Genomic DNA, 18,500 nt, shown 5'->3' on the forward strand with positions numbered 1-18,500 from the left:
ATTTATGGTTAATGTAATTGAATAAACAAAAGGTGTACAAATGAAACAACAGGTAACCTAACAAGTAAATACCTAAATAAATAAGTGACAAATGACAGAGATGAGTCTACTTTGTCACAAACACTGTTACTGCTGAGAACCATGTGCTGAGGCGACTAACTGTTGTCAGTTTATAATTAAATTACATTAAATATGTGAAGGCGACTTGCAACATTGCCCAAATGCCAGCTGTGACCTTCCACATCCATGGACAGGAATTCACCCTCCCCGCATCCATCAGGTGTGTTTGTTTTCCCTGCCAGACTTTGTATTTTCTCACCTCACTCCGCTTCACCTCCATCTGAAATTCTTGTCCAGAATGCCTCCCACAGACTCAACACTATGGCTGCCTTTCTGGCTTTCTCAATGGAAGTAAATACTGGGTGATGTCTTCATCAGACAGTACTATTATTCAGCAGAGCCAAGATTATGTCTGGCCATGGGTAAATATTCAGCCTGAAGTCACCTTGCCCAAAGAGTCTTGCAACAATCCTGTATACATCTTAGTGGGATAGTAGGATTCCAACATGTATGGTTTTCAGTGCTACTGTAACAACTCAAATATTTTTCTTGTCCTGTAAATTATTAAAATTCCTTAAATCCAATAAAAAGTTAAATCAACTAAACCCATTTATGTCAATGCTAAACTACATGGAGCATGAAGCAGATTTTTTTCTCCTCACGTCAATAAGCGATTCTGCTCCTCTTCTGCAACATTGATGTAAAAAAGCACCTGCAGGGAGGGGCTTTTCTCCTGCTGCCTGTGTGTGTGTGTGTGTGTCTTTGTCGGATCTGTGAGTTCCAGGCATGACACATATAGCTTTATCAAACAACTTAACCAGGGTTTAAGATCAAATTAAATTACACTTTTTTCATTTTCCTTCATGTGGCCCTAAAAACACAATTATGGGATAATGGTAAATGCCAAAACATAGTGTTGAAAGCAGAAGAAGTAGAGAAGAGCCATAAAGTCAGCGAGCTGAATGCCTAATGTCAGTTACACAGAAGGAATGTTGCTAATATTATTAAACATTTGGCACCATAAGCTGCTGCTCACACCAAACCGAGTAAGACTGTAGCATTAAATCCTCTGATTATATTGGTGTGTTTTATTGCTTATGAAGTCAATTTGTCATTTGTAAGATAATGAATGTTAATTCTTAATTAGTTAAGTTCATTCTTGACTTTTTGGGAACAGTATATATGCAACAAAATAACCAAGGTCTAAGGACCATTCCAGCTCTCAAAGGTTTCAACCTCATCTTATGGCTTTAATTCAGTGACAGGTGCCTCTGGTGGCCACCATTGAGTAAGCAATGTCCATCCTGGTCTTAAATTAGTCTTTTACAATTAACTCTAATAGTCATCCCTAATGGGGTTTGTCCTGTGTTTAGAAAGTATTTCTGAGATTCTGATTCTGTTTGTTTTCAGTGAATGATTTACAATTGAAATTGCAAAGGTTCTCAGCGTCAACCCATGGTGACATAAATACAACCATATTTTTTATTACAGACCTGTCTCTCTTATTTATTTGTTTCTAAAACACTGGAGCACCAGAGCAACCTTCTAGACGCCCACCAGTCTGGTTTCAATTCTTTTAACTATTTCTTTATCTCTTAATGTAGCACTTGAAGCAGTTCAGCAGATGTGATGACGTTGTTAGCCTGATTCTTGCAATTTTTGGGTTGCACAATCCACATGATTGAATGCACTCATTATAAGTTGCTTTGGATAAAAGTGTCAGCTATGCAATGTAATGCGCTTAAAATTGTGTGATAGTACTTCAATTATCATGATTTGACCACCAGTTACAAGCATTTAAAACACAGCGCAATGTTGAACATGCTAACAACAGAATTTACCCTTTTGCCAAAATGTGACAAAAATGTCAGATAACCAAAATCTGTATTGATTTAGTGACTAAATCTTGAATTTGGTCCACAACTGAAGGTAACAAGCATGTCAAGTTTCTTTGCTCACTTTATTTACAGGTCTCATGTTTCTGGTATGAGGAAGTATCACCATCACTACATAGCACCTTCACCAAACATTTATACAGTGTCAATTCTATGATTAGATCTCCTCATACAGTGTACTTCCTGGTAAGAAAAACCTGTTAAACCAGCAAAAGCACATACACTTTGCTCTTTTACCCCGGTGCTAGTAAGTTGGTAACTTGAATACTGAGTGTCTTGAAGAGTACCATAAGACTAATCAGGTTTAAGACAAAATCAGTTGTTTGTACACTTTGCACTGTCACATCTGAGGTAATAAAGAACTCAAGGAAGAAGCAAGGAATCACCTTGGCAGGGTAAGTGCTATTCCTTTAAAATGTTGACCTTCATATCTGTTTTTTTGTTACAAACTACTGGCTTAGTAGGAAATTGAGGCTTGACTTTGAGTTGTTTTATGTGGAATTTTAGATGCCAATGTCTGCAGCAGAAGTCAAAAGCTACTGTGACTGGATGTCGCAACTACCAGCTGATCGTCACAGCGTTCCTCTTTCTGATCTAGCCATACCAGGTATGAAGCTGAAATAATGCAGCCTAACTGCTTACTTTGCTGCATTACTGCATTGAACTAAAACAATGGATGTATTATTAAAGCTGGATACTGGACCCATAGATGGTATCTATTCAGTCCAATAAGAATTGCTCAGCTTTGGCCACCCTAAAACAAATCATGGCAGAAAGAGTCATAATTGACCTTGTTTGCATTTCAAGGTGTCCTGTCCTGTTTTACAGGCATCTGTTTTACAATGGTCATAATGGTGGGGAAAATGGTTTTTGGGTCTCAGAGAATTTTTTCACTGCAATAGTGGCCACTGGGCAAAATTAGAAGCAAGGCTGAGGCTTGTTTTTAGATAATTTATTTAGTTCAAGAGTGAGGAAAATTTTATCGCCTCATAAAGTACAGTAACAACTATCCTTTTATCTGAATGGGACTAAAAGTCTGCAGACATGCTATCAAAACAGTAAAATTGCTATGACACTGTGTGTGTGTGTGTGTGTGTGTGTGTTTGGTAATTCCCAGGTAGCCACGACTCAATGAGTTATGACTTGGACATCAACTCCTCTATAATAGAGCCTGATAGACTTAAAAAATTCAGCAAGATTTGTTGTGCACGTAAAATAGTGCGCAAATGGGCAATGACTCAGGTAAATGGTGTTCAAAACCTCAGTCAGTATGCACTTGTACATTCAAATAAATAGAGAGTGTATGTCTGACTGTTGTAGTGGCTTGTAATGCAGGAGGAGACCATTACAAAGCAACTGAATGCAGGAGTTCGCTACTTTGACCTGAGGATTGCTCGCAAGCCAAATGACCCCAACCCCACAAGGCTTTACTTTTACCATGGGCTGTGCACACGCACTGATGTGGAGGTAAGAACATTGCCACTTTTCATTATTTATACAACAATTAATATTTAGAAGTACATTTTGTCCTGTCTACACAGTAAACTGTCAAAATAAAGTCTGAAAAGGGTGTCCTGGTAGCTCACCTGGTGGAGCGTGCCCCATGTATTGAGTCCTGGGGATTTTTTCCCAGTGCTATACAATAACAGTTCTGCAATAATTGCCTAAAAATGACTACTTTGATGCTTTGACACGTATCCCCAAACTGCTCCTGGAAAGTTCACTTTTTTTCGACCTCTGTGTTTCTAAAACCCTACCTACAGCTATGTTGGCGAGGTACTCCTAAAAGGAAACAGCACTGAAAATGTCCATGTTAAAATAGATATAAAAACACCAAAAGAATTAGGGTTAGAGTTATGTTGTGTTTAGGATTAGGCTTAAGGTGAATTAGGGTGCTGGTACCTTTAAGGTTCCAGTTCAGATACTGCTTGTAACCAATTACAAAGAAATTCACAGGCTCTATATGATATTGTGCATATCCACAAAAGGTCAAATCCAGTCAGAATAACTGAATAACTACTGTATTACTATTGGTTTGTATGGGCTGTTTTTGATATTTGAACAATCCAAAACAATCCAATGATCCACTCAAATGAATATGTTTTTCTTTTAAATAAGTAAAAGAGGTACTGTATTAAGAACTACTATTCTGCCATTGTGATCAGACTGTTCTCAAGGACATAAATGACTGGGCAGAGAGGCACCCCAAAGAGATCCTCATCCTCGCTTTATCCCACTTCAAAGGGTTCGACAAAAGCACTGAGAAGCAGCTCCACCCCCATCTTATCAAATTCATCAAGACCTTGTTCGGAGCCAAACTCATCCCTAAAGAGGTACAGTATGCTGAATTTTACCATTAAGATCAAGAAGTCAAATATATCAAAGTCTACTGTAAGCTACTATGGCTGTCAAATAAAAACAACTTGAGCTTATACCACCCTCAAAACCAATGCTTTCTATGTATCACAGCAGCCCATCCCTACCCTGAAGAGCTGCTGGGACAAAGGCAGAAATGTCATAGTTTCGTATGATTATGCAGCAATTCAGGATCCTGAGCTCTGGCGTAAAATATTGTATTACTATGGCAATAATATGAACCCCACAGAAGTTGAATCAAAACTTCAAGAGGATTTGAAAAATGGAAAACCTTATGGTGAGTTTTCTCTGCTCCTGCAGCTTGATCTTAACACAGACCAGGGCTGGTCATTCATGCATAATCTCCATCTCCTGCATGATGATTAAAGTGCAACCCATTTAGAAAATGATATTCTCTTCTATGAATTGGTGGCTGAGCTTTATCCCCCTCTCATGACCTACAGGTTTCTTTGTGTGTGGCTTGAACCTGACACTGCCAGAAGATGCCAGGATACTCAAGTACGTCCTTCGCCTTTGTGACAACTTTCTCAACGTCGTACGGAGGAGCCTGCCGAGACTGCTGCAGTGGGTCACAGTGCAAGCTGGCAAAATACCCATGAACATTGTCGCCTCAGACCTGGCGACTCATGGCGACTTTGTCCCAACGGTTGTCAAGCTCAACATTTAGAAACGTGTGTGAATTAAGCAAAGAGGAAACAGTAATGGAGTTTTTTTTGTCATGTCATAGCAGGAAACTCACATGTGTATTAATTATAGCTGCACTCTACATGGGGAAGAACCTGCTGTTACTGCGGCACTTGAACTGAGCTGTTACTGTTATTAAGCCCACCTGTGTTGTGCTTTGACGAGTCAGAATTGTCTTTTCGCTCTTTTTTTTCCCTTTACAACACATTCACCCTCTTGCTCTCTCAATGACCTATGGTGTATGATTAGAAGAACCAACATACACTGTATTTGTTCTGAGTTTACCTCGCCTGTTGGCGCGCCATCGTGTGTCAATTTATGGTATTGCAATAAAGTGTTCCCCCTCATGCCCTGGAAGTTTTGGCTTCTCTGTTACCAAAAAAGTAGCTAACGTTAGCTTGCTAGAGTAACTAAGCAACACACTTGGTGGATTAGGATGTTAAGACTAGCATGGCGTCAGTCGACGTCCAAAAATAGCCGCGTGGAGCCTGCACGCATTTTAACTGCAGCTTTTTTGAGCGCCGACAGCCAACATCAACACTCGGGGGGTAACGTGAGGTGGTTAAGACAAGTTCCCCACCCACCAAGCGACAGGTCACCGCTCCTGCACCATCCCCAGCCGGCCTACTACCTCAGGTAAAGCCACCACGGCTAATGGGTTGCTAACGCTAACGCAAGATGTGGCAGTGAACATGCCTGGCGAAGATAATTCATGGCACGTCAAATGTTGATAGGTGCTGTGTTTCTTGCCACACGCTAGTTGCCGTGACCAGTGGTGACGTGGTTTTGGATGCATAGAGGACTTGAGCGAAACTCCATTACGAAAGCATACAAATAAATATGTCCCCAGCTTATCTGTTGCCAGGAGACATGCCCGTGTGAGTCAAGACATTTAAAGAAGGTCCACATGCCTCGTATTTTAATTCGGTAACACTACATAAAGCACCAAGCAGCACTTTTATTTAATAATTTGTCAGGTTTTTCTAGCTAGCTGGTTTGTCTGGTAGCTGCACGACCTCCCTCTGCTAACGGTTAAATCAAACTAAGTGCCCTTGGGTTACATGTAAACAATCACATAAAAGCTAGATATGTGTCCAAGTGCCATAGCTATTTCGGCCGAATTTTAATGAATAGTCTAATATATCGGAAATTGTGTTCAGTCAGGTTTCCCGAAGCATTAACCTTTGCTTATCAGCAAAGTCACATTAAATTTGCGAATATTCAAATGGGAGTCGACATGACTGTTGGCTGACCGCTACAGTCTCAGTGACAGCTACTGCAGCTACTGCAGCTGTAGCAGGGAGCTGCTAACGAGCTTATTCAGTGTCAGCTAGCTGTCAGCGTGATAACCTTGCGTTTTAATATTATGCATGCTGGTTAAAACAGCTGAAGGCGGACAAATGTCGTAAAGTTAACAGTTAGCTTGGCTCCACGTTGTCAAAACAAGGTTTGTCTTTTAATTAGTTAACATTACATCGACAGTAAATGTTGCCCTTTTCTGTATTGGTCAGGCTTGACTTCTCATGGCAGAAAAATCTCAGCTGTGCTAATGACTAATAACTGGAACACCTTAATGGAATACACTCGTTTCTAACATAATCAATTGCAATGCAGAGGTATTAAAGCACCAAGATATCAAATTAAAAAATGCTCCTTTCTTAATTTTCTGCTGTATGGGATATATTTGGAGTAACTAAGGGCGCACAAAATATACCTTTTTATACGATGTCTGACTTTTGTAGACGTCTTTACATTGCTGCCAACAAACAGCAACTAAAATTGTAAATATATTTGTGTGCCCAGTTCGTCTGTTTTTATGAGCATGGCGTCAGGGGGTGAAGGGCCATCATCTTCCCCTCACACACACACCAACAGGTTAGCCAAGGAGAGGTCGCCCTACCTGCTGCAGCATGCACACAACCCTGTGGACTGGTGAGTGCCTTTAAACAGATAGGCACACATTCCTAAAAGCTGATATCATGTCATATGTAAACTAATATCATGTTTGTTTCAGGTATCCATGGGGACAGGAGGCTTTTGACAAAGCGAAGAATGAAGACAAACCGATCTTTTTATCAGGTAAGAAGCCTCTCTCGTGTGCTTGTACTGGAAGGTTTTCTGTAAACCTCTCTCTCTCTCTCTTTATTTCTCTCTGTCTCTCTCTCTGTCTCTCTCTGTCCATCAGTGGGATACTCAACATGCCATTGGTGCCATGTTATGGAGAGGGAGTCTTTTGAAGATGAGGAAATTGGCAAAATCCTTAGTGACAACTTTGTGTGCATCAAATTAGACCGAGAAGAGAGACCTGATGTGGACAAGGTCTACATGACCTTTGTACAGGTGTGTGTGTGTGTGTGTGTGTGTGTGTGTGTGTGTGTGCACATGTGTGCTTACATTTAGGTTTTCTCACGAAGGCCTCTTATTTGTCACTGCTAATACTCTCATGACTGTTGGTTGATGTCCACAGGCAACAAGTGGAGGAGGAGGTTGGCCCATGAGTGTGTGGTTGACCCCTGAACTTCGACCTTTCATTGGAGGCACATACTTCCCTCCCAGAGACCATGCAAGAAGACCTGGACTCAAAACAGTGCTCACCAGAATCATGGAACAGGTAGAACAGGACTTTACTTTAACAGTTGTAGAAAGGTTTTTTTTGTCTTTTCAATTCAGTGTATGGATGCAGGTGAGCTAACGTGATTATGGTGCCACCTAAAAAGAGAAAAATCTGTAATGGGGATGGAAAACCAAATATATTAACCTTTTTTTGCCAAAACTCCAGAGCCAAGCAATGAAGCCATACCAGGTGGAATTTAAGTTTCACTCTCATTTGAGGAGAGTGGGAAACAAACTGTTGAAAGCTGGCAGCTCATTAAGTGAATGATGATCATAAGAAATCATAAACAAAGACCGCCAGCCAACAGCTGCAAAGTTCCTCCACTCAAGTCAACTCAGTGTATTATGAAGCAGCTCATTTCAAAAGAATTAAAGAAATGAATGTGAACTATTTCACATCTGGGACTGTGATCTTCAAAATTGTAAACTAAGAACATGAAGTAGTTCATTTTAATCTGTGTGAACTGAACTTTGAGCTAACTCTTTTGAAGTGTCAACTTGCACAACACTGGTTTGAACTGTGAATGTGATTTCTCCACCATGAACAGGGTACTGGGCTACAACTCCCAACTCATGATTGCTTTTGATAGCAATATAAATGTATCCTTGCATTTAAGAATTTAATATAGGAACAGGCTGCAAGGACAAGGAGGATACCGTTCAGCATGTATAATGTACACTGTGTGCAGCTTTGTTTTAAGTCTTGACTATACAGAGTGAACAAAAATCTGAACACAAATACAAATTGCAGACTACTGAAGCTGACCGTGTCAATATGCCACCTTGCACGCCTTGTTTTTTAGTTTTTTGGTTGTGGGCCTGAAATAAAATATTGGGGAAACACTACTTTATCATCCCTACATATTACAAGCATGACTTAATGATCCTCAGTGGCAGAATAACCGTCCTGCTTTGGAGTCCAGTGGAGAGAGGATCCTTGAAGCACTAAAGAAAGGCACAGCCGTCGCTGCAAACCCAGGAGAGAGTCCTCCACTGGCCCCAGATGTTGCTAATCGCTGCTTCCAGCAGTTGGCGCATTCCTACGAGGAGGAGTATGGTGGCTTTAGAGACGCTCCCAAGTTCCCCACACCAGGTAGACTCAGCAAGAACCACAGTGGACATATCTTTCTCTCTCTTTATTTAACTCTCTGACTTTTAATATTTCTCTTCCTCCCTCCGTAGTGAATCTGATGTTCCTCATGTCTTACTGGTCTGTGAACCGCTCCACCTCAGAGGGCGTCGAGGCTCTTCAGATGGCGCTGCACACACTCCGCATGATGGCGCTGGGAGGCATCCACGACCACGTAGCACAGGTTCATACGTGTTTGAATTGAAAAGCAGTTTCAAAATGCCATTTGGGCTCTGGACAGTTAATATGGGCATTTTTCAATGCAGTGACTAAATAAATTAATAATGAAATATTATTATATAAATAATGAAAATTGTCACCAGATTAGGTAATAATGAAAATATTTGCTATTTGCAAGCTTAGTTTGTTTCTGTACAGACATAAACAGATGTACTGTGTGTCTCTTTATATGAAGATATTGATGATTTGTGCCCTTTCAGGTCTGTGCTGCCAGTGCAGTGTAGTATTGGTATATAACAGATCATTTTAAGTGAATATTAGCCTCAGAAAGTACATACTGTATCTCTCTTTATGTCTCTGTTCTGCAGGGTTTTCATCGTTACTCTACAGATTCCTCCTGGCATGTTCCTCACTTTGAAAAGATGTTGTACGACCAGGCTCAGCTGGCTGTAGCCTATATAACTGCATCCCAGGTGTGTATCTCTGTTTTTCTTTGTGTGTCTGACAATGTGTCTCTCTTGTCCAAGTAATTTATCCCCATATGGAAAAATCATCCATGTGAGACTTGGGAAAAACATATATTTTGCTTAATAAAAACACACGACAGTGAAGGCGCTAAACCACTCATCACAGTTGGGTAAGTTGTAAGGCCTGTTATTGTTTTCAGTTTGTTTTCTCATAAGTGTGTTCTGGGCTGGCCTGTTTTTTACAGAGACGGAGAGAAAAAAGTTAATTAGGACACAAGGATGCAGGCAAACTCAAACACACATACTCGCGCATATAAATCATACGGCGGTATGTTTAAGGTTATGTTATGGTTGAATCCCGATTCTAAGCAGGTGTGTGTGCTATGTGTTTCTGCTTTTCCAGGTATCAGGTGAGCAACTCTTTGCAGATGTGGCTAAGGACATACTGCTGTACGTCACCAGAGACCTGAGTGACAAGGTAAATCATCTGCAGCATGTTAGGACGTGCATATGTTTGTTACTGGTTTTATGGGGACCAGATATCCTCACTGGGTAACCAGCGTGAAAAAAGATACAAAAGAGAAGTTTATTTAGCACATGCTTTGGGTTATGGTGTAAGTTAAGGCTAGTATTAATGCAATGTTTGGGAATGCATTCTGTCAGAGGCGAGTCATTAAAAAGTAGTAATATAAACTGCAGTTTGCTGTCACAACGTCTGTACTTGCTGCTGACAAAGCATAAACACTAACTGTTCCACCAGGAGATAATAAGTGTGTTTCCAGTGTGTGCGCGGGTGCACGTCTGTGCGCTCGTATATGCTCTAGGGCAAGGGGTGGGACCCCGCTGACAAATAGCCTCTTAAACCTCTTGCGCTCCTCTGAGGGTCATCCCTTTTTTCCTTTTTGATTAATGAGTCGACAGCCGGGAACGGAGCATACAATTAAAAGCACACTCGTTGTAATCATTATATTCCCCAAGATTTATAATGTAATACGCTAATGAATAGACGCAGCAAATGTAATTTTCTGTAGACTGTATGTTTCTTTGGTGCTACTATGGCTGGTATCTTCTCTCAGAGAGGTAGACTCCTCAACCTTTTATCATGACTGTAAAAATACTGTTATACACTTTATACAGGGCCAAAGACTGCTTACATGATATTGTGTATAATCAGACCCTTTCAAGCTGTAGATTGATTCATTGATTGCTTTCAGATTTGATCGTTTTAGCTCTCCTTACATAAATATCATTGTATATACAGTTCTCAGACCCTTGAAAGGTTTTGATCAATTCATTGATTACCGTCTGATTTGTATGGAGGAGTATTATGGCCATGCAGAAGTGAAAAAAAATGATAGGACGAAGATTTTATTTATTTATTTTGCATTTTGAGAATAAAGACGAACTTTTGAGAATAAATCAAACTAGAAGCATTAGCGCATATAAAGTGGACTAGCATTGAACCAAAAGTCACTATATAAACTCAATAATACCTCTCTGGAAACAAATCAAAAATGCATAATATCATACACACAGACACCAGTCAGTACCAGTCCTTTCTCCTGTCCTCATAACATAAACAGACTACATATAGACAGCTTGATGCATTGTTATATTAACAAGCGCATGGTTGTTACAACAACTGGGGACAAAGCAGGTGGAAATGTCGCTTCTCTACTGCTCCCTGTGTGTCTAAGTCAGACGCTCACTGTCCTGCAGAGGAGAGGACAAAGAAGTGCAACCATAAATGAGAGTAAAACGTGATAACACCAAGCGCTGCCCCCTATATATAACATTGTCAGTATTATGATTAATGATCATTAGGCTGTTTTTGTGGTGCCTCCTCCGCATTGGGGCCTTTTTACACACAGCGCAGGATGTGCGTACATAGAGGATATGTTGTATCACAAGACATAATAAAACAGTTGATTGATCCTGATGTCGTGGAGCTCTGGCAAGCACGGCTTCTGAGACGCAGGTCTCCACATGCTATGGCACATGGATTTGTACGATAAGCAGAAGCCATATGGCATAGCCATCAATGGTTGTACTGATGATTTTAGTCACTATGTTGTGTAGCTGGAAGCTTATTACAGAACAAACAACGACCAAAAGAAATCGCAGACCATTGTGCGCTTGGGAGGATGCCTTGAACGACTGTGCACTGACAGACACACGGAAAATGGACACAGGTAGTTTGCAAGAGACAAATGAGTTAACTTTTATCGACATCCGATTTGTCTTCATTCTCGACATTTCAACTTAATTCTCGAAATGCCAAAAAAAATTCTTCCATTTCAAATCTTTTTTTGTATCTTTTTCATGTATTCTGGCAATTTCACAGTAAGTATACACAGGCGGGACAACCTTTTTCAGGCACACAGTCACATGAAATAAACTACTCAAACTACTGAAAACCCATGTCTTCTGAACTGCTTGTATATATTTTGTGTGTTTTGTACCTTTTTAACGTACCCTTTTAACTTATTTTATGTATTTTAATGTGTTTTATGTGTCTTTGAGTTCCTTGAAAAATGGATTAATATAAAATACAAAATACATGAAAAAACAAAACAGACCTAATTCTTTGAGAAGGATTCTGTCAGTATTACTACCTCTCAGCTTCACTTTGTTCCCCAGCTACAGTGATCATTAATTATAAGAAGATAATTGTAACAGTAATGTTAAAGACTTGATTCAATGATGAAACAAAAATGCTGCTTTTTTTTTCTTTGGCAAAGTGTCATGCTAGTGGTCTTTAATGTGTTTGTTTGACCAAAGAAAGCTTGACTTTTTTTTGGCCTACTATGACAGTTGAATAGGATCATCTATGCACCATGTGACTTAACAGAATGTTTTAGTGGGAAATCTTAGGGCTGCTGTACATAAGTCATATTAGTCCTATTTTTTAAAATCTCAAATAAGCTTGCTATTCAAATGCAGTTCTTCCTCTCCTTCCACCTCCTCCATTCCTGTGGTCTGAAACAGTCCGGGGGTTTCTACAGTGCAGAGGATGCAGACTCTGTCCCAGCATCAGGCGGACCAGAAAAGCGTGAAGGGGCTTTCTGCGTCTGGACAGCCTCAGAAGTTCGGGAACTGTTGCCAGACGTGGTGGAGGGTGCCACTGGATCTGCCACGCAGGCAGACATCTTCATGCACCACTATGGGGTGAAGGTGCAAGGCAATGTTGCTCCAGAACAGGTGCTTTTAATTTTTATATAGCCTCTGCATTCTTTGCTTGGACCACAGTTAGAGATGAAAGAGTGAATGGATGGAAAGAAAAATCAGACAAACAAGACTCAGATATGGTGCTTATGTGAACAGATTCATCAAAAAGTCATGCAAATAATTGTGTAGATTGAAGAGGTAATGCAGACTATTTAATCATTTGTTTCATTATATTCTCACAGCAATTTATGGTGTTACACCTGGTCCATTAAGGCATTAACATGACATCTGTTGCAGTCAGTATGAGTTCATTTGTGTGAACACCCTCTTATCCACCGTACTGTATGTTGCCAGGACCCCCACGGTGAGCTGCAGGGCCAGAATGTGCTGATCGTGCGCTATTCAGTAGAGTTAACGGCTGCTCACTTTGGCATCAGTGTTGAGAAAGTCAACGAGCTCCTAGCCTCCGCCAGAGGCAAAATGGCGGAAGTGAGGAAGAGTCGGCCCCGCCCACACCTGGACACCAAGATGTTGGCTTCCTGGAATGGTAAAGTCTAAACAAGTTTACAGCAATGAAGCTATTACACTAATATCATCTTGTTCTAGTCAAATAAACACATTCATTTTCCAAGTGACTTAGTGGTAGGTGCAGGGAGATATTTTACCTCAGTTTATTGATAAAGTTTCAATTTCTGTCACACTTGCACCAGACATTGAGTTGTGACACACGAACTGACAAAATGATTGCTGTTGCTAATGAGGCAATGGTATTATGTTATTAATCACCATATCTCAGTAATGAAAACGTGACATATTTCACAATATATGCCCTGGCAGCTCATCTGGTTGAGCTGCCGCCCAATCGAAACTCATTCACTTTCACATTTATTGTGTTATTTATTTATTGTTGTGTGTTTGGACAGGAAGGGGGAAGCGAATGAATTGCAATCTGCAACTATACCGCTAGATGCCACAAAACCCTACACACTAGACCTTTAACCTGGGACTCACAGCTCCATTAGCCTGGGGCTAAGAAGGTTCTTAGAAGGCTTTTAGGCCCGGGCAGAGTGCAGTGTGAAAAGCCCTATAGAGTAGGTATTCTGCATATGAAATTAATTCAGTAAAATCAAATATACAGACTTAACATTTAACATATTCCAAACAGACCAATGATATTTAATTAGAATTGTACATGTGCAAGGTGATTTACACATTCAAAAGGGTAAATATAGGCTTGATAAATACATGATATCTGTGCGGTCTTTAAAAAGTATTAAAAGTTGATCAATTAATTTAGCAAAAACTAAGACTAGTATAGTAAAGTAATCATTTATTTTACAATTGAATTTTGGTGTAACTGACTCAGTATCAGTAGGCTGCTACTGATGGTTATCATGTTCTATGCATTTGACAGATTGTTTTCAGACCCAAAACAACCATAACACATTAAAGAAAACAAGCTAATGCCAAGCAGAGGTATTAGACGGACAAATATAAAAGCCTGTTGTAGCCTAGGCATACGGCACTTTGTAAGTTGTTGGTTAGAGTTTTATATATATATACAAATATTTATACAGACATTTATCATTAGCAGTGTGAAAATGTGTGTAGATTATTATAGAGACACTAGTTGTCACTTTCCATTAGTGTGATGCCAATTTGGACACTGCTCAACATTGTTTGTCCAGCCCATTGTCTCAGATGTGATTAATTACAAGAACAAAAAGCTCACCACACATACACTAAACACACTCGTACAACCACAAATCCTGCTTCTAGGCCCGACGTCTCAAGACAGAGTGTGTTAGAGAGGTAATGAGGCTCTGCGATCCTGAGAACTTTCCAATTAGATGCAAGACTCCCTTCTCCTCTCTAATGAAGAAACCCCTCCATTAATCACCTGTCCTCCGCCGCAACACTTTGAAGAGCGGGCTGTGCACTCACCAGGCTTTGATACGCTACATGAAAGAGGAGTGGAGGGAAAGAGGGAGGAAGGGATGGATATAGAGAGGGAGAAGGAATGAGAGAAAACAAGGGGACTTCAAAAGAGTGAAAAATAACTAACCTGGGTGTGTGGTAGCTGCAGCACACACACACTGCAGAACATGATGTTTTAAGATGAGTAGCAGTCATTTTATCATCCCGCCACAGCCACCGTCACTTCTTCTTTGCTCCCCTCAGGCCTCATGCTCTCTGCTTACGCTCGTGTTGGGGCTGTGCTGGGGGACAAGGCCCTGCTGGAGAGGGCGGCGCAGGCTGGTAACTTCCTAAAGGAGCACCTGTGGGATGCTGAGCAGCAGACCATCCTCCGATCCTGTTACCGTGGAGACGAAATGGAGGTGCAGCAGATGTAAGGAGAGTTTTGATAATGTGGCAGTTGAGATTTAAAGGCCCTGAACACCTACACTGTTTTCTCAATCAGCTTGTTATTATATGATTGATTGCTTCCTGTATGAACACATTACCTTCTGCTCAAGTTTATTGTCTATTGTGTTGCTTATCGCACTTTCATTTCTCTGTTTGATTCTCTGAACTGATGTTGCACACTCCTGCGCACCAATCTTGATTTAGTAACATTTGAATTGTCAGTTGTGGGGTCGTTTAGTTGTCAGGGCATTGTCAGTCAAATCCGATCAACCGAACCTTACACAGTCCTCATGAAGCAGATTAGCTGAAGTTTTCAGAGTTAAACTCTTAATATAAATAATATGTGTTTTTTAAACGGGTTCTGATATGTGAACAGTTTTGAATGACTATCCAGATGTGTGTTTGCAGTGTGTATAGATGAGATAAAAGTATTAGTATTTCACTACAGTGGCAGCTGCAGTAAGATATTCCTGATTCTACAGCAAGTGGGTCCCCACATCCCATTTGTATAGGCAGTGTTTTGAATGTGTATTGATGTAGAGTTTGTTGACATCCACAAATGTGAAATACAATCAAAGCAGGGACCCGACCCACTCATCAAAACATTGCCCCATAGGACCAGTAGTAGTCAGACACTCAACAGCATACTGTTTAACAATGTACATCAAGTACCATAATTAGAGAGAGCATTTTGGCCACTGTTATGTCACACCAACCTTTTTAACCTGGAACAGCTCAGTCACTGATCTTGTCTTGTTTTTGTCTATTTCTAGCACTGCAATGGCAATGCCAGAAAATTCATTTAAATCCAAGATTAAAGAAATAATGCAACAAATTCTGTGAGGGAGGGTTTCACACTTAGTACAGGAGCAACAAGCAGTTGTCGTACTGTGCTAGGATGGAATATATTTGGATAAATCAGGTTACGGCAGGAAATCAGAGAACGTGTTCACATGAGTTTTTGGGCTGACAGCGCAGTGAGAGGAGAGGCTGTAGCAGGAGCATTTGCAGTTTTTCTTGCTTATTGTATGTATTTGAATGTTATCCTAGTACAATATGCATACTGATCAACTATGGAGATTTATTTAGATTTATAAGTTTTGGTTGAACTTACTGTGGCCAAGAAATCAGGTTCCCCCAGCAGAAATGTAGCTGTGTTAACACAAAATATTTGAATCCTTTCATTTCTCTTATACATAACATTTAACAAGTCAGCTTACTCCATACAGCCAACAGTAACAAGAATAATAAACTCCCTGATCGGCTGGTGGTAGCATTCAACCAGTGGATTCGGCTGGAAATAAACACACACACTCACACAAACACACAGTGCCTTGTTAAATTGTACACAGCGCTCCAGGTGTCCTTGTTCTGTTGGCCAGCCCTGTGCCCTAGTTACTGTGAATGAATGAGTGTTAAAAGCCACCGAATCAGCAGAAAAATATGCCAGGAGACACACAAGATAAAATGCATACAATTTTAAACACGCATGAACATCTACACACTCGTGCCTAAACACTCTGGCCTTGTTCCACAGGTTCCGTCTCATTCATAATTGTCCAATTCAGGACGGTGTCAGCATGGAGAATGCTTACCAAGGCCCTTTTCTCGATCCTGGTTTAGTTTCCATACATAGGTACATCACATATGGGCCATGGACCAGGAGGAATGATAGGTGAGACTAACTGGGTTAATAGACTGTGGAGGTGTAGAGGAGTTGATGCCATGGGTTTTCTGTGGCCCTTGCCTGGCACTGGATGATTGAGAGTCTTACTACTGTCTTCAGGGACTAGAGGGAGGCACGGTCCTAGTGGGACACTGGTGATGTTGACTCATTCCTAGTTGATTTGGCAACATGTTTGGATGCTTATGCAGGCTGTTTTGCACTGAATTTAGCAGTAATTGTTGGTCAGAAGATTCTTTGATGATGAAGTGTCATTGTCTGTCTGCAGGTTTTGTTCAGTCATGTTAACTAATAACCTCTGTTTATTTCAAACAAACTATTGTTTCTGCTGGAAACACATGACAACGCGCTGTACACACAAACAGTGAGCTATGGCCATAAGTATGTAGACGAGGTGGTCATCTGAACATTTTACCTATATGTGATTGTTGAACATATCTTTCCACAACCATAGGCATTAGTATGCTTCTCTAACACTCACTACTCTTCTTGGAAGACTTCACACACGATTTTAGAAGCTGGCTGCAGGAATTTTCTCCCATTTTGCCACAAGAGCATTAGTGAGTGCAGCAATTGATGTTGGTGTTCCAGTTTACCCACAAACAAACTGGGAAAACCATTTCTTTATGGACCTGGCTTTGTGCATGGAGGCTGGTAAAGACCTTTCCTAAACTGTTGCCACCAAGTTGTAAGCAAACTATTGTGTAGAATACTATTATACGATGTAGCTTTAAAATTTCCCATAATTGGATCTAAAGGGCCTAACCAAAATCATGATTAACAGCTTCAGACCAAAAATACATCAAACACACACATGAGTGTAGCAAATGGTACTCAAACCAGAGTAATAGTGCATTTGTTGGGCACTTCCTTTATATTCCTGTTTGGTGCACAGCACCAGGACATTTTATGTTGGATTGAGTCAAAATTGACTACAGTGCCCATGTTCATAGTAATGAAGGAACATGTCAGAGTGATTCTGTAGCACAGAGGAATAACATATATCGGTAGATACTTTCATTCTTCATTATGGTATTTTCATGGATTTATTGACAATATAAATGATTGTCAATCGATATTTAGCAAACCTGATCCCTAAACCTGACCCCAGGCATTCTGATGGTGTAGTATGTAGTATGTCTTTTGTTACACCACCCTACCTTACATTTACACTTAAACGTACAATATTTAGCTGCAGTAAGTGATTTGAGAGAGGAGATCCAGTGACACAAAGCAGAAGATACAGTATTCAGTGTGAGAAGGTCCATAAAGAGCAATTAGATGAGAAATACAGAACGTGAGATGAATTCTGTGGGTCTGCAGATTGAGTCAAATGGAAATATTTCTCTCTCGCTCACCTCTCCTATTATTTTTCATCGTGACATTATTATGTGTTATTTCATATGTAATGGCACAGCATAATAGTTAAACAGTACATTATGTAGCATGAGCAGGTATATTAAATTATTCTCTAGCATAAAGGTCACTGCTGTTGTAAAAATGATGGGAGTCGATGTGTTTACCTGACCCATATCGCCCCAATAGATTTCTCCCTTTGAGCATTATTCAGGGAGTAGTGCAGTAGCTAGTGTACAAGAGACCATTATGAAGCTATTATTATGAAACTGTCTTTGAGTGCTATGATATGGGAGACTGACAAGGCGTTTTATCTTTGCTCTCAGGGAAATGACTCATTTCACACGCACTATTGAAGGTGTGAATGAAAAGGCTGCTGAGTATTTCTGAAAGGCTTTTACAGTTTTGTGTCAGTGAGGCCCTCGTGAGGTCTTGTTCCGTGTTGGCATCCCCCGTGCTGGAGTGACAAGTCACTGTGAGAGAGAAGGGGGGGGGATTCTCTTGGTGAGTAACAAAAGTAG

At 40.5% G+C, this 18,500-nt stretch overlaps 2 protein-coding genes across 3 annotated transcripts in view; both read left to right on the forward strand.

Annotated features, from left to right (window-relative positions):
- The first annotated feature begins 2,198 nt into the window (after positions 1-2,198).
- Positions 2,199-5,032, forward strand: LOC118333041 (PI-PLC X domain-containing protein 1-like). Its single transcript, XM_035668539.1, has 7 exons — positions 2,199-2,350; positions 2,463-2,562; positions 3,073-3,197; positions 3,291-3,422; positions 4,121-4,288; positions 4,425-4,608; positions 4,775-5,032. Exons 2-7 carry the CDS (start codon positions 2,463-2,465, stop codon positions 4,996-4,998), a joined length of 933 nt encoding a protein of 310 aa, XP_035524432.1. The 5' UTR covers positions 2,199-2,350; the 3' UTR covers positions 4,999-5,032.
- A 309-nt stretch (positions 5,033-5,341) lies between these two features.
- spata20 (spermatogenesis associated 20) overlaps positions 5,342-18,500 on the forward strand; it is a 40,748-nt gene continuing 27,589 nt past the window's right edge. For both annotated transcript variants that reach the window (XM_035668518.1, XM_035668527.1), the window contains exons 1-12: positions 5,342-5,651; positions 6,819-6,947; positions 7,030-7,094; positions 7,201-7,355; positions 7,483-7,626; positions 8,520-8,721; positions 8,811-8,941; positions 9,306-9,410; positions 9,808-9,882; positions 12,393-12,605; positions 12,927-13,119; positions 14,754-14,922. In XM_035668518.1, coding sequence (XP_035524411.1) covers positions 5,452-5,651; positions 6,819-6,947; positions 7,030-7,094; positions 7,201-7,355; positions 7,483-7,626; positions 8,520-8,721; positions 8,811-8,941; positions 9,306-9,410; positions 9,808-9,882; positions 12,393-12,605; positions 12,927-13,119; positions 14,754-14,922 — 1,781 coding nt within the window. In that variant the 5' untranslated portion in view covers positions 5,342-5,451. The remainder of the gene's footprint in view (positions 5,652-6,818; positions 6,948-7,029; positions 7,095-7,200; positions 7,356-7,482; positions 7,627-8,519; positions 8,722-8,810; positions 8,942-9,305; positions 9,411-9,807; positions 9,883-12,392; positions 12,606-12,926; positions 13,120-14,753; positions 14,923-18,500) is intronic.

This window comes from Morone saxatilis, unplaced genomic scaffold (assembly GCF_004916995.1).
Source record: "Morone saxatilis isolate NCDOM2014 unplaced genomic scaffold, NCSU_SB_2.0 Contig1, whole genome shotgun sequence".
In the NCBI taxonomy this organism is placed as follows: domain Eukaryota; kingdom Metazoa; phylum Chordata; class Actinopteri; family Moronidae; genus Morone; species Morone saxatilis.